At 38.2% G+C, this 15,487-nt stretch overlaps 1 protein-coding gene and 1 pseudogene across 17 annotated transcripts in view; both read right to left on the reverse strand.

The window, feature by feature from the left end:
• C2CD5 (C2 calcium dependent domain containing 5) overlaps positions 1-14,404 on the reverse strand; it is an 82,608-nt gene extending 68,204 nt beyond the window's left edge. For 11 of the 17 annotated variants that reach the window (XM_067695901.1, XM_067695898.1, XM_067695900.1 and 8 more), the window contains exons 1-5: positions 14,194-14,403; positions 13,958-14,076; positions 4,206-4,292; positions 2,642-2,813; positions 1,271-1,366 (exon numbers count right to left, since the gene is read on the reverse strand). In XM_067695901.1, the coding sequence (XP_067552002.1) occupies positions 1,271-1,366; positions 2,642-2,813; positions 4,206-4,292; positions 13,958-14,047 (445 nt within the window). In that variant the 5' untranslated portion in view covers positions 14,048-14,076; positions 14,194-14,403. Of the gene's footprint in view, positions 1-1,270; positions 1,367-2,641; positions 2,814-4,205; positions 4,293-13,957; positions 14,077-14,193 lie in introns of all 17 variants that reach the window. The other 6 variants (XM_067695910.1, XM_067695908.1, XM_067695906.1 and 3 more) reach the window with 2 other exon arrangements.
• Positions 74-1,200, reverse strand: LOC137202672 (leucine-rich repeat-containing protein 34-like; annotated as a pseudogene).
• Positions 14,405-15,487: the final 1,083 nt, after the last annotated feature.

A 15,487-nucleotide genomic window follows, 5' to 3' on the forward strand; every position in this document is an offset into this window, starting at 1 on the left:
TTAACCTTTGTTGACCTACTGGTACAAGACTAAAATCTACGTTAGATGATTAGCTTGCAATCTTCTCTATAAATTAGTGTCCAGTAATTATGCTTTTTAAATAATTCTCCTTTTTAAAGCCATTTGAGACTTCTGCAAGATATACACGTCCATCCACCACAAATGGCTCCACGTCTGTATGGCCTGGTTTTGAAGAGCCCATTTGAATTAAGTCTGAATATGCCACACGTGTAGCCTCATCAAATTTGTTTCCCAAATGTAGACATTAATGGGATTTGTTTTCATTGGCTGAGAAAGTGTGACAAGTCCTCTCCCCCTATGTTGTCGCTAACCTCTGACAACCCGCTGACATCAAAGTAGCATAGGCTACTGTTCAGATACAGTGTATCATCTGTTTCATATCACAATGTTTTATATTATGCAGACACATACCTAGTTTAACAATGCAGTCATTTTCTTTCAACATGTGGCCTGAATGAATTGTGGACTCTTTCTGTGTAGGTCCGTTTGGGTTTACTCCCTTAATTGCTGGGTTTTGAGTTAGGACGGTAGCAAATGCACAGCTCACCCCCAAATGCACACTTTGCATTCCCATATCTGATTTCTCTAAGGATGAATTAAATTGCTGCATTGCAGGAAAAAACATTCCACCTTTATTTTCAATCTTGTTTCCAGTCATTCTTAAGTATTTCAGAGCTGTAATCTTATGTAGTGCTTTAACAATTAATTCTCCACCTCAGACTCAATATCACTAAACATAAGGTTTATGTAAATATTGTCTCATTAATATATGGATTCTTCTTTAAAAATTCTGAAAAAGATCCAAAAATCTTCACCTGTTACCCTTTCTACTGGAGTTAACTGACTGTAACCAGCAATGATTAATGTGATTCCTTCTAATCACACTCTTGTGGGCAGAGGCTGGCACAGAGACTAGAGAAGGGAGGATGTGGGGAACAGCCAGAGGCAGCCTCCCCGTGGGCCACAGTGTCACTGTCATGATGACCGCATGCACACACATGCCCCACTGGATTTTTCTAAAAAAACTTTCTATGAACTTGTGAAAAATTAGATATCATTTACTTTAAAATCAGATAAACAGTTCCCAGAGCTACAGTAATTACTTCTGAAAAATTCACAATTTTCTCTCTGGCATTAAGACCAAGGTATACTACGTTTTCCATTAGACTTCTGAAACATTAATTTGATTTCTCATATTTAACAATTATTAAATTTCCTGTCAAATGAGTAATAAAATATATTTACTTACTGCAAAAGAATTTGATTCCACATGACGACTGCCTAAATCGATTTAAATCATTGAAGAGGTCTACTTTGACAACTACATTGATTTCCCCACGGATACCTATAATTTCAAAAGGAAAAACAAGTTTCTACCTTAAGAAAATAAAGTATAATTAAATAATCAGGCAAATAATGATTTAAAAATAATGTATCAATCATAACAGCAATGCTAACTTTGTTTCCTAATTACTTTCATTCTATAGATGCTCTAATTTATTTAAGTAAATCCTGTTCTCCAATTTATTTTACCATTTTAAACATCAATGAATAATATAGAATATGAATGTTACAATACACATAAATCTCATCAAACATCTTATCTTCTTATAATAAACTACTATCAATATAATTGCCAGGTCAAAAATGTAAAATAGACAGAAAAATGCAAGACTGTAGGCAGAAGCATCTGCCAGTTCCTTATGCCCATAATGGTCCCTCTGCCATTTTAAAGAGATGACATATTTTTAGGCTAGTGGTTCTCAGACTTTTTGATTGCAGGACCCTTCTACAATCTCAAAAATTACTGAAGATCTCAAAGAATCTTTGTCTATGCGGGTCAAAACCTTCAGTATTTACCATATTATAAATTTAAATCGAGAATTTAGACAAATATTTACTTATTACTTCATTTAAAGTAGCAGTAAATCGATTTATGTCAAAATAAACACTTTTATAAAAATAACTATTTTGAAAAACAAAAGAAATTTTAGTGAAAAGAGTGGCATTACATTACATTTTTGCCAATCTCTATAGTGTGTAGCTTAATGAAATAGTTAGATTCTAATTTCTGCTCTACATTCAATGTGTGGTAACATCATACATCATAAAACCTCTGAAAACTCCATTGTACAACTTGTAAGAAAGTGAGACTAAAAATGGCAAATGTCATATAAGTATTATCCTGAAAACAGTTCTCATCTCACTTCACAGAGCCTGTGAAAGTATCTCATGGACCCACAGATGTCCCAAGACCATACTTTGAGAACTTTGCTTTAGGCAACAAAAAGCCTTTGAAGAATTTTTTTCCTTTCAAGAATTTTTAAGTAGAAAAGTTTCAAGATTATTCATTTTAAAATGTGTTTTAGAAACAGAGTAGCAATATTAGATGATTTTCACATGATACATTTGCTTACTATATTGTACAAATTTAGCAGGCATTATTTCAAATTATGGTCAGAAAAGTTACAATTCTACCAACAATACAGACTACCACATGTCTATTAAAAGAGAAGACATCTTTTGAAGATATGTATTTTAAAAATACCAGGCACAACACGAAAGTCTTTAAGGATAAATTAAAAGACTGTGACTTATTTTCTTAAAATGTATTGCTTACCATGAATGGTATCATAAATTGGAAACCATCCTGAGATGACTGTTGCAGCCTCACTGTAGAGTAAAGGATCAATGTCAATGTACACTTTACCAATGGCATCATTTGCACTATATGTATCATGGTCAAGAACTGTGATCTGGAGAGGTTCATCTTGTAAATCTTCATCATCCACCTAAAAAAGTATATCTTAAAAATTAAATCTTATAATTTAAAAATCTTCATTACCATAAATGTATACATATACCAAATGTAAAAGATTACTTATTTCCAGGAAAAGAAATCTTATAGATTTATCTCTAAGCAAAGGTAGAGAGATTAGTCATTAGGGAAATGCAAATCAAAACCAATCAGATAACACCTCACATCTACATTCTTTGTATTAAACTGGTCATCAAGTCTGGTGAAGTCAACCTCCGAAACCTAAATACCTTCTTCAGGTCGTTTAAATATGAGACAGTTCAAAGTAAAAGAATGCAGATGGTCCTTAGCCATAGGAAATCAAACTCACCTCATTCATAATAAAAATACACATTAAAATTATACTGTGAATACCACTTCAGACCTACTAGGATGGCTTACATTTTAAAAATAAAATAAAATAAAATAACAAGTATTGACAAGGATATGGAAAAACCAAAACTCTCACACATGCTGGTAGGAATGTAAGATGATGCAAGCACTGTGGAAAAGTTTGGCAGTTCCTTAAAAAGCTTAACACAGAAATTACCGCGTGACTCAGCCATTCCACTTCGAGGTATAGACCCAAAAGAACTGAAGACAGGGAGTCAAACAGATACTGGTACACCAAAGTTCACTGCAGCATTATTCACCATAGCCAAAAGGCAGAAACAAACCCAAGTGTGCATCAACAGATAGAGGATAAACAAAATATGGCATATTCATACAATGGACTATTATTCAGCCATAAAAAGGAATGAAATTCTGATACATGCTACACAACATGGATGAACCTTGAAAACATTATGCTAAGTGAAACACGCCATACACAAGAGAACAAATACTTATGATTCTACTTATATGAAATACTTATATAGGCAAATTCAGAGTCAGAAAGTAGATTAGAGGTTACGAGGGGCTGGAGAGAGGAGGGCATGGGGAGTCATTGCTGAATGAGTATTTTCTCTTTGGAGTGATGAAAAAATTTTGGAAATAGTAGTGATGGTTGCACAACATTGTATGTATGTGAATGCAATTAATGCTACTGTACTGTACACTTAAAAATGGCTAAAATGGCAATATTTATGATACGTATTTTTATCTCAATTCAAAAAGATGTTTAATCTGTACATTATTCTTAAGTGATTTTTGGTATACGCTAAAATCCAGAGAAAATTACTATATAATAATATAATACCTTTTTAATCTGGGTTCTCCTATTCATATATGATATTTTCTGAACTGTAACATAATTTTTTGAAAACTCAATATTCTTAGGAAATATTTTTATGGTGTAGGAAAACTACTATACCTGAAATAAAACGTAGTCCAATCATTCCTGCGAAAAAAAGGGTCACCGCAAAAATGCTGACATTTAAAAACTTACCTCAAATTTAAACCATTCTGAGTTCCACTGAGGGTTGAGGGACTTGAGATACACATCTGTTTTAAAGGTGGTATTACCAAATTTTACCTAAAAACAAGTAAGAACAGTTCAAATAAAAATATTAAAAATGTGAATAAAATTAAAATTTAACATCAGCTAAACAATAGGAGGATTAACCATGAAGGGGATAAAAGACAACTATCCCCTGAGACAAAAGGCAAGAAAGTATGGATGGGTCCAGGCAAGTTTATAGACTACACCTGGAACAAGGGATCACCCACTGTTCTGCCTGACTAGCTCTACAGGGAAATTAAAATCAGACCATTATGTCAGTGTGGAGAAAGTAATCACATGGTCTTCACTAAACAGGAGCTCAGACAAAAGGGGAAAGTCTTAAGGGTGGAGGACCAGCAAAATACAATCAGAAGGTAGAAAGGACAACTGATTCTTACCATCTCATCAAGGGAATCCAGAACTACAGCCCATTATTATAAGAACTTAGTAACATATCCTCATATTTTCTCACTTCCTCAGTATTTGTTACTTTTTAAATCCTTACCTGTGCATACACAGTGATCAGCAATAAACTATGGTCATTAAGGGTTTTATGTTTCTATCTTCAGGGACAATAAAAGGGATTGGAATGGGGAGACTACCCTGTTTCATAGCCAGTCTTGGCAGATACTAAATCAAAATGCAAAAGTAAATAAGAAGAAAAGGAAGAAGGCAGAAAGGAGGCTAAATCCCTGGGACTTGCTTCTAAGAAAGAATGGAGATTGTGAAACCTCAGGCTGGACTTGAGAAGCGGTCAGGAAGCTTAAGAGCAAAACAGTTAAGAAACTACTTCCTAGATTGTTTCACCTTTCCTAAACTTGATCTCTCTAAGCTCTTCCCTAATTCTATCAGTTATCACCATTAAGTATCTTTTCTAACCTCAAAATTCATTAAAGGTTTATCCCGATACCCAGTAAAGAGTTTTGCATGTTGTAGATACTTAGGAAATGCTGGTTTAATCAGATAATCTATGAAATCTCCTTTCCTTCTTGACCTACAACCCTACTATTGGTATTATAATACTTGTAGATATTAATGTTTAATCAGTCCAGAAAATGTTCTAAAAGCAAAATACCCAAACCTATAGTTACTATCTTCTGTACATTTTTCCAGTTATTTTATCATGCAATTTGAATTATCAAGGAATGATACCAACCATTTGGTACCTAGGCAGTTTGGTCAGAGGGTTGAAAAGGTTTAAGAAATTACATAAAAATAATGAGTTCTTGCATGGTAAGGAATATGATAAAGTCAAAGATAAATAAGTAAGTGAGAAAAAGGATTTGCCAAATATGTCACAAACAGCTAATTTCTTCAATTTCTAACAAGTTCCTACAAAGCAATAAGAAAAAGATCAACAAACCAACCAAAAAAAGGAAATTCAAAGAAATGGAAATATAGATGTCTTTTAAGTATATCAAGAGCTGAAAACCTCATTCATACTAAGAGAAATCAAACTAAACCGACATTTTTACTACTCAGGTTGGCAAAGATCAAAAAGTTTGAAAACACAGTGTGAATGAGGCACTCTCATACTCTGTTGCTGTGAATGCAAATTAGAACAATCTTCACTAAGTGCAGTCTGACAACACTTATCAAAATTTTAAATGCCTATACCCTTTAAATTCATACATAGGTGCACAATGACATATATAAGCAGCATTATAGTAGCAAAAGATTGGAAATAACCTAGAAGTCCATCAATCAGGAACTGGCTAAATTAAGTATGGGAAAGCCACACAATGCAGTGCTATACAGAAGACAGAAGCAGTTCTCCGTGCACTAGTATGGAACAATGTCCAAGATACATCCCTCTACTGCAGAGCAGTGTGTACGGCATTCTTTGTGGAGGAAAAAAAATGGTAAAATGTTATAAGGCATATGATATGTGCCTATATATGCACAGATTGTTTCTGGAAGGATATACAACAAATGTTAACAGTGGCCACTAAACGAAACAAGACAGATCGGTTAAAGGAAAGGCCATGAGAGGCTGACTCATTCTGTACATTTTGGATTTTGAGCCATGCACATATATTACCTATTTTTTAAATGGATTATTTAAAATTCAAAAACATCAAAAATTAAAATAAAATTCAAATGGCAAAAACTGTTTTGATTCAGTTATAAAATTCTGGATTCACTGCAGGGAATTTCTCCTGAAGTACTTTCACATATGGCCCCTTCCCAAAAGATATACAAAAACCTAGTGACAACAAGAAAATGACTAAATAAATCACATGCTCCCTACTAAAGAATGGAGTTGATTACATGTACTGTCAGGGGATGATGTCAATGGCATAATAACTGAAAAAACCAAGTAGTAGAATAGAAAAAGTATGATTACATTTGTTTTTAAAAATATGATATGTAAAAGTTTTTGGTTTTGTTTTTAAAGCCAAGGAGAAGGAGTAGATGAATACATGCCAAAGAAGTGACAGCAATTATCTCTGAAGGGACTGATAAGGGTGTAGACAACACAGTATAGTGTTGTAAGTAAGAAGGGGCTTTCAAGTTTTACTTGAATATTTGAATCTTTTCTAACAGGAGCTATTCATGTACGGTCATCCCTCAGTACCCACGGGTATTGGTTCCAGGACTCCTCCCACCCATCCCCCCATCCCACAGATACCCAAATCTGTGGATGCTCAAGTCCCTCATATAAAATGGCACAGTACCTGCACATAACCTATGCACAACCTCCCATACACTTTAAATCATCTCTTTAGTACCTAACACAATGTAAATGCTATGTAAATAGTTGTAAATACCATGTGAATACTATGTAAACAGCAATCACACACAACAAATTCCAGTTTTGCTTTTTGGAACTTTCTGGAATTTTTTTCCAAATATTTCCTACCTGCAGTTGGTTGAATCCGAGGAAGTGTAACCCAGGGATACGAAGGGCCAAATGTATTACTTGCACAATTTTTTTTTTTTTTACTTTTAAATCACAAATGTTAAAGAAATGAAACAAGGAAAAAGAAACCTGGGAAGAAATCTGCTCATACTTAAGAAATCTTACTTATCTAGCTTTCATTACATTTCAATATTCAAAATATCAAAGAAATACTTATTGTTTAATTTACATAAAAACTGCTTTATTTGAAGTAAAATGTCGTTAGGATTCATAAAAGCATTCAAAACCATTCAAAAGCCAAATGTACTTAAGGAGTCTGGCTCAACTGCCAAAAACAGCATATCATTTCTTAAGCTATGATTTCAGAGCCCTCTTCAGTTTTGTCCCATTATAATGTAGTGCTATACTGTGATTTTTTTTTTTTTTGGTAAACTGTCCATTCTAGATATAGTAAAAATCTGATAGTCCCCACACTATACTAAACAAACAAGCAAAAGACAAGATTTTAGAAGAAGAAAAAGGCTAGAGTGTATGTTTTGCCAACATTGTGGTGATTCCCCTTCTACTAAAGAAGAATCAGAGTTCATTTGGCCTTATTTAATTCGAAGGAGATTTTATTACTCAGCAATTAAATGAATGTCTTACAATTTAGTTAAAGAACATCAGGGATTTTAACAAGATTCCCTAGTAAGGTAAACGCTTTCTCTTTCCCCACTCATTAGCTAAATTACCTTGAGAAAGTTATTTAACCTGTTATTTAAAGCTGCTTCCTCCTCTGAAAAGGGGAGTTGCTGTGAGCATTAAACAGGATAATGTATGTAGAGACTTAGCAAAATGTCTGGTAGAAAATGCTCATTAAATATTAATTTCCTTTCCTCTCCCTGTTCCCTCAAAGGCTCCTGGATAAACACAAAATGATAATGTAGTTTAGCGGAACAGTTTGTAACATGCACATTAATATTGGGATATATTTTGATTAATACTCCCCTGGTACAGAATCCCATCCTGTTCATCCTGGAGATTCCCACAATAATCATCCTTAAGTACTACTTGGTCTTCACTGGCTTCCTAAACTCCTCACATCATATATAGTAGAAATTCCCTCAACCCCAACGCAATCAGGACCAATATCTGATTAGTCAATCAAATAATCTGGTTAGATCAGATAATCATTAAAAATGATACAAACAGTAAACATTTTCAAATAAAACATATAAATAAATATTCATTCCTCTATCTTTTATCGTAAGACTGAAGCCTCTTCTTTGAGTAAGGGTCCACCGTTGACAGTTCTGTGTCATCTTTTTTGCATAAACCAAAACATATCATCTGTGTTTGCCAGTCTCTCATAACATATCATCTGTGTTTGTCAGTCTGGGTTTCTTTAAAATGTGGTAAAACTTAAAATCACTGGTAAAATAACTATGGATAGAGAATCCTAGAGTTTTTACAATCTTCATCTAATTCAAGAGCAATTTTTAGCAACTGTATCCATAATGCTTTACACAGCATTATCAACTTCATTATCCCACTTATTTCACTGATTTGTATAACATTTAAATAAATAACAATAACAAATAGTGTTGGCATAAATAGGTTAGGGAATAAACGCAACTGCCTCTTGGTAAAGCATATCAGCCAACTGATGGGAGAAGCAGGCACACTGGAGTATAATCTAACGGTATGGGGTATTCAAGAATGTGTTTATGGCAGAAATGCAGAGCACTGGGCACTGTAATGAGGCAGTTAATAGAAACTGGTTAAGAGAGCATCTGCTGTACAGACTTCTCCCCATCGTTTTCAGACCACTTAGTAATCCGCATCCTCTCTACCCAGCCAAATTTTACTTCCCACTTCTATTTAACAAGAACCCTCCCTTCAATTACATGTGCTATATTCCCTCCTTTTGCTTTTATCATTTATCCTCTTCATCCAAAAAATGCCCCCTTTTCCTCTCTGCCTATGGAAATGGCACCATCTTTCAAGCCCAGCACAAAGACAGAAATCTTTCATATCACATTATTTATCCCTTTATTTTTTATCCCTTTATTTTTTATTTTATCCCTTTATTTATCACATATTTATCCCTTTATCCCATATCACAAAATTTATCCCTTTATTATATTGTAATCCTTCATTATCCCCTTTTTCATGCATTAATCTTTCCCTTTCTGCTGGATTATTCCTATTAGCACACAAATATGTTCTAATATCTTCCACCTTATTTTTTTTTAAGTACTAAAAACTGCATACACCCCCCCAAATAACACACTATTTCTTCTCTCCCTTCACAGCCATATTTCCTGAAACAATTGCCTATTCACGCCTCTCCTACTTCCTTACTCCCATGTACTTTAACCCTCTAAATCACTACAGTATGGGCTTCCGTCCTTGACACTCCTCAAGCCAGGACCCTTAACATCCTTATGTTGTCCAATCCAGTGATTTCTCTGTCCCCTTACTTGACCTCTCAGTGCCATTTGACAGTTGAGGATTTCCTCTTTCTAGAAACTTCCTCTCTTGCCTTCTGAGACATTACTTTCTGGATTTTTCTCCCACCCACTGGCTAACAATCTCAGTTTCCTTCCCCTAGTCCTCTACCTCTAATAAATTCTTAATGTCATGTTCATTCAAGGATCCATCCGTCTTCTCGCTCCCTCTTCTCTCCCCTAAGTCAATGGTTCGCAAAAGGGACAGAACCAACTTCTAAAGAAACTTTACAAATTTAGGGACGAATAATTTCTAAATTTCAAAAATTTCGTTTTTGGGACGAATAATAATAGTATTTAGTAAGGAAGACCAGAGATGCTAGGTGTCCTGCAATTAAAGAGACAGTCCCCAACAATGAAGACTTGTCTCATGTCATGACTTTCAAATATCCACACCAGATAGCCACATGGGTGAAAAACCTACCTAGACTCTAACTCAGGTTTATAGATAGAATATTATGATGGGTTTTAATACACATTAACTGTCAAGAAATGCAACCACTGTGAAAATTAATGGACAACTCTCTTTTTTTCCCATGAGCTGACTATAGTGTATTTTGGGAAATCAGATAACCAATGGCAGTGAAGGCCCATCCGAGATGCCAAAACTACACAACTGTCTCACTCTGAGAGAGGAGCAGTCATGTTCACGTGATTTTACAGGGAGGGGAGGTACTTCCTATCCTGAATTCTGCTTTATTTTCTCCACATGGGGAGCTTCTCACCATCTAGCATACTTTATCTCTTACTTAACTATTTTTTTGATTAACTCCTTCCTCCACTAGAACCTAAGTTCCGTGACTACAGAAACTTTCATTTTGCTCACTGCTCTATCCCCAGCATGCTGCACAACAGCCAGTATAGTATCTGATATATACAAAGGCTCAGTAAATATCATGGGTGCAACCTGATTACTTCATGTCTTTCATGGTCATTAACAAGCACTTCCATATTGAAACACATTAAAAAATACTTTTACTTCTCTATCATATTACAGTTAGAGCATTATATTGATATTTTTAAACTGTGGGCATAGATAGGTTATATTAGCTATAGATATCATGCCAAGATAGTAAAGGGAAGATTTCAAAATACCTGCCATATAAAGGCAGGACCGGGTCTCACAAAGTTGAGAAGCACTGGCCTGTGTGCGCTTATTTTTAACTCATACCTCTCTTCGAAACACCACACTCACAAATCCAACTTTCTCCTTGACAACTCCAATTAAAGGAACCAAAGACATCTCAAATTTAACATGCCCAAATGGAAGTTGATTCTCAACCCACTCAATCTCTCTCAACTCTATGGAGAGTGAGAAAATTGCCCCAGTGACTCCAGAAAGCTAGGAATCACCTTTCAGTCTCCCTTTCCCTGATCCCTACTCCAGTCTACCAACAAATCCCCTACTGTCTATCTTCAAAGCATATCTGGAATCCATCCATTCTACTAGCAAAACCATCACCTTGACCCTCACTGCCTCTTTTTTGAACTATAATGGAATCTCCTAACTAGGTGCCTGCTTCAGCTCTTTCCCCTCTGCAGTTCATTCTGCAAGCAGCAACAACAGTGCTCATCTCAACAAGTGCTTCCCTCTGAACTGAAAATAAAATCCAACCTTCAGTCATGGCCTCTAGGATCCTACACAACTGGCTCCCTGATTAACTCTCCAACGTTACCTTACAGCACTCTCCCCTTCACTTACTACATGCCAGCACACACATCTTCCTTCACTTCTTAAAACAAAGCAAACCCTCAGGATCTTCCCTCTGCTGAGACTCTCCTATCCTCCAGCCTCTTTTGCCCGGCCCCTCCCCTACACAGACAGACAGACAGACACACACACACACACACACATACACACACAAGCACACTCTGAGCAGCTAGCTCCTTCTCGTCCACAGGTCTCTGCCTAACTGGCACTTCCTCGGAGGCCTCCCCTGATAATTCAACCTAAAGTTCCTGAGATTCTCTATCGTTTTCTTTCATGGCACTCATCACAACTTGTAATTATAAATGTACTCTTGGGACTTCCCTGGTGGCGCAGTGATTAAGAATCTGCCTGCCAATGCAGGGGAAACAGGTTCGATCCCTGGTCCAGGAAGATCCCAGGTGTTGTGGAGCAACTAAGCCCGTGCGCCACAACTGCTGAGCCTGCGCTCTATAGAGCCCACAAGCCATAACTACTGATAGTGAAGCCTGCGCTCCCTGGAGCCCGTGCTCCGCAACAAGAGAAGCCACTGCAATGAGAAGACCATGCACCACGATGAAGAGTAGCCCCGGCTCGCCACAACTAGAAAAAGTCCGCGCGCAACAACGAATACCCAACACAGCCAATAAATAAATAAATGTACTCTTTCTTTACTTTTTAATGTCTGGCTCTCCCACCAAAATATACACTCCATAAAAACAGGAACCAAGTCTATTTTCTTCACCATCACATATGCATCAGCTAGATCGGTGACTAGCATGGGGCTTGGCAAAGAGCAGACACTCAGTAACTATTTGTTGAAAGAAGGAATTAATGAGTCACCCTTTAATCCAACCCCTCCCTCACCAGCAAAAGCCATTTGTTACCAAGCCCTGAGAATTTTACCTAAGAAATGTCCCTCAAATCTTTCCCCTTTAATCCATTCCCATTGCCATTCTAAACGTGCACATATTGTCTGGGTAATTTTACCACCTTCTTAACTGATCTTGCCTCATCCTCATCTATCCAGTCCATCGATAATATCACCATTCAAGTCATCCTACAAAGAAACAACCTAATCCAAACATGATCTTACTTCATTTCTGCTTGAAGAACTTCCCCCGTTTACCCTCTATTTACAAAAAACACAGAAAAGGGCGCTGGTGCCAACCTACATTCCCAGCCTTATCCCTCACAACCTCCACTACGCACACATCCGCTTTGACTTCAGACACATCCCAAACTAAGATGGTTTCCTAACACACCATGTATGCCACTCTGTGCCTCTGATGTTCACTCTGCCTGGTAAAATCCTGGGTACCCTACAAGGCCCAGTTCAAATGTCACTTTTTTTAGGAAGCCTCCCTAAACCTTCAGAGACAGAATTAAGTTTCCACAGTCTACAGAAACACTCATCATCTTGTCTGGAGAGGCAGTATTTGCACCGTGTATTAACAAACCACTAGGCTTTGGAGATTTACAAGGTTAAGGCACCTTGGGCAAATTATTTACTGTTCCTAGGGTTTTTTTTAAGTTATAAAATATTTTTAATTGTAAAAACAGTCAATAGAGATTGACGACGCAAATGTTATCTCAGAACATTTTCCCTTGTTTCCTGAATTTGCTAGGCTCCTATGTACCAGCAAGTCCCCATAGCAGTTCTCAGGTTTCATGGTTCCTTTCAGATATGTTTTAATTGATTACATGTATATATTGCTTGGAAACAAAAGTCCATGTGATATTCAAACAAACAAACAAAAAACTTGTGTCTTTCACGTACTTCAATTACAATATGGGAAAATAATACAAGAGCAGGACTGTTATAAGGACTAAGAATTGAAAAAAACTTAGCACAGACCTGGCAATAATGAGATTCAATACGTATTAGCTATTATTTATTAACCTAAACTGTGTGGGTCAGTCTCTGAGATACCGGAAAGCAAAGACTAGGCTTTGGCAATCTGTGTATCCCCATTACCTATCATCTGGCCCAATAACACACCCAGTAACTGTTTCTCACATAAAAATGAAGTTGAGCTTGAGTACTGCCATGGCAATGTCCGATTAGGTCAGAGAATCTTTAGGGAACATCAACAATATTTTATATTGATATTGAATCAGGCTGTATATTATCACGCATCTATCAACTCCAAACATTAATAGCCCAAATGATTATCGTTCTAATGCTCTGGCTCATCATGACAATTTTTTTTTTTAAACATCTCCATCACTCTAGCATTAAAAGCTAGCTACCCTCCCCCCGCCAACGAAGGGTGTGTGTGTGTGTGTGTGTGTGTGTGTGTGTGTGTGTGTGTGTGTGTGTGTGTGTGTGTGTGTGTTTCAGTGGCCGCGTGGTCACACCTTGGGATGTCCTGACTGGCAGGTGGCCTGTTAGGAGTCCTGACATCAGGGTCAACCTGCAGGCAGAGCAGTAACAGCCTCCCCGCGCGGCACAGCGCGCCGCGGACGCCTGCGAGTAGTGCTCCTATCACATGGGCTGCAGTCTCGGCAGTCAGCCCTCCAGGGAGGGCTGTACAAGCACTGCACCCAGCAGGGCGGTCGACAGGGGAATAGGCTGAGAGGCTGCGGGCGAGGTGACTAAGATCCTTCACAGGGCTCGGCGCTCCCTGTGTCTGGAGGGGCAGGACCTCGCACCAACCTCCACGAAGGCATCAGTCAGGTCACTAGCTCGGTCCATCACCGGCAAATGGCGCCCGGCCACGATTTTCACCTTCAGCTTCCCAGGCATCGTCTCGGCTTCGGCCTCTCCTTGGGCTCCTGCAGAAATAAACAAGCGAGTCTGAGCCGAGCGCCCAGCGGGGCGGGGGAGGGACGGGGGCGCGCGGGGTAACTGACAGCGGAGGGCGCGCGGGGGCGCGCCGCGCCGCCACTTACTCTCGGAAGAAAAAGGGAGCCGTCCTGCGCGGGAACTGAGGCCTCATTCCGGAGAGGCAGCCGGAGGAGCGACCCCGGTGGAGGCTTCTGCCCCGGCTCCACAGCGCTGGCAAGAGAAGCAGAAGCCAGTCAACATCCCATTGACCCGCAGCCGCCCATACGAGTGTTTCTCCTCCCCCCAAAATGGCGGCTCCCAGGGCGGGGAGGAGGCATCGATCGCTCGGCGCTCGGCCCACTTCTCCTGGGAGGCACTAAATTCGCGGAGAGCAGATAAAGGAGGCGGGACGGACTTCGAGGAAGCTGGTAGGCAGGGAAACGGGTCGAGCCCCGCATCATCCACCGACTCTGGGGCTGTAGTTTGGCGCCTTGCTGCTTCCCAGGAAGAAAACCTGCCCACCCTCTGGGAATGAACCGCAGCTGCGGCTCGGTAACTTCTGCAATGCATTTCCAAAAGGCTGGGACAGAAGTTAAGCAGCGGAGACTACTAGAGGAGCGATTTCAGTCTGCCTTTTACAACCCACTAGTAGTTCGTGAAATCAGCTTAACTGGTTTCCACCTGGAAAGGGTACAGTTTTTCTTGTATCTGAAACAAAGTGAAAAATTTCAGGAACATCTTGGATAGTCGAGTAAGTATTCTGCAGTAACACTGTTTATTCAGTCATACACACGTGTACTGGGTGACAGATGTTAACGTAGATCTTTGGGGGAAAAAAACCCAAAAAATTTCGAAATCCAAAGCCACTGCTTGAAAGAAATTGCCCTGCACTCTTAGATCATCTCAGTGTGGTTATTAAACATCTGCAAACCTAAAGTAAGACGTACAATGTTGGCAGTAGTTCAGGACCTCCTATCATAGGAAATTGTGTTCGACTAATTGGACCAGATAAGCTTGATTAAACATCTTGAAGAATCGACCCAATTGTATATATACATAAACATGCTAAAATGAGGCCTAATTTATAAGCTCAGACCATCAGAAAAAAATTAGGGAAGTTGAAACACACATACGCAAGAGGTAACACAAATCACTCCATACCACGCATCAAAAGTAGAAATAACAATACGTGCCATATCAAATACTAAAATCAGCACTAACCATTCCAGTAAAAAGATTATACCACTGGATTCATCAGGAGTGGAAAATTCCCAAATGAAGATATCAGGATGATATTTTTAACTTTAAAAATAAAGGCATCCAAATTGGAAGGAAAGAAGTAAAACTGTAACTGACATAATACTGTATAAAGAAAGACTCCATGGAAAAATAGTTAGAATTAATAAATGAATTCACTAT

Source organism: Pseudorca crassidens, chromosome 11 (genome assembly GCF_039906515.1).
Source record: "Pseudorca crassidens isolate mPseCra1 chromosome 11, mPseCra1.hap1, whole genome shotgun sequence".
Classification (NCBI taxonomy): Eukaryota; Metazoa; Chordata; class Mammalia; order Artiodactyla; family Delphinidae; genus Pseudorca; species Pseudorca crassidens.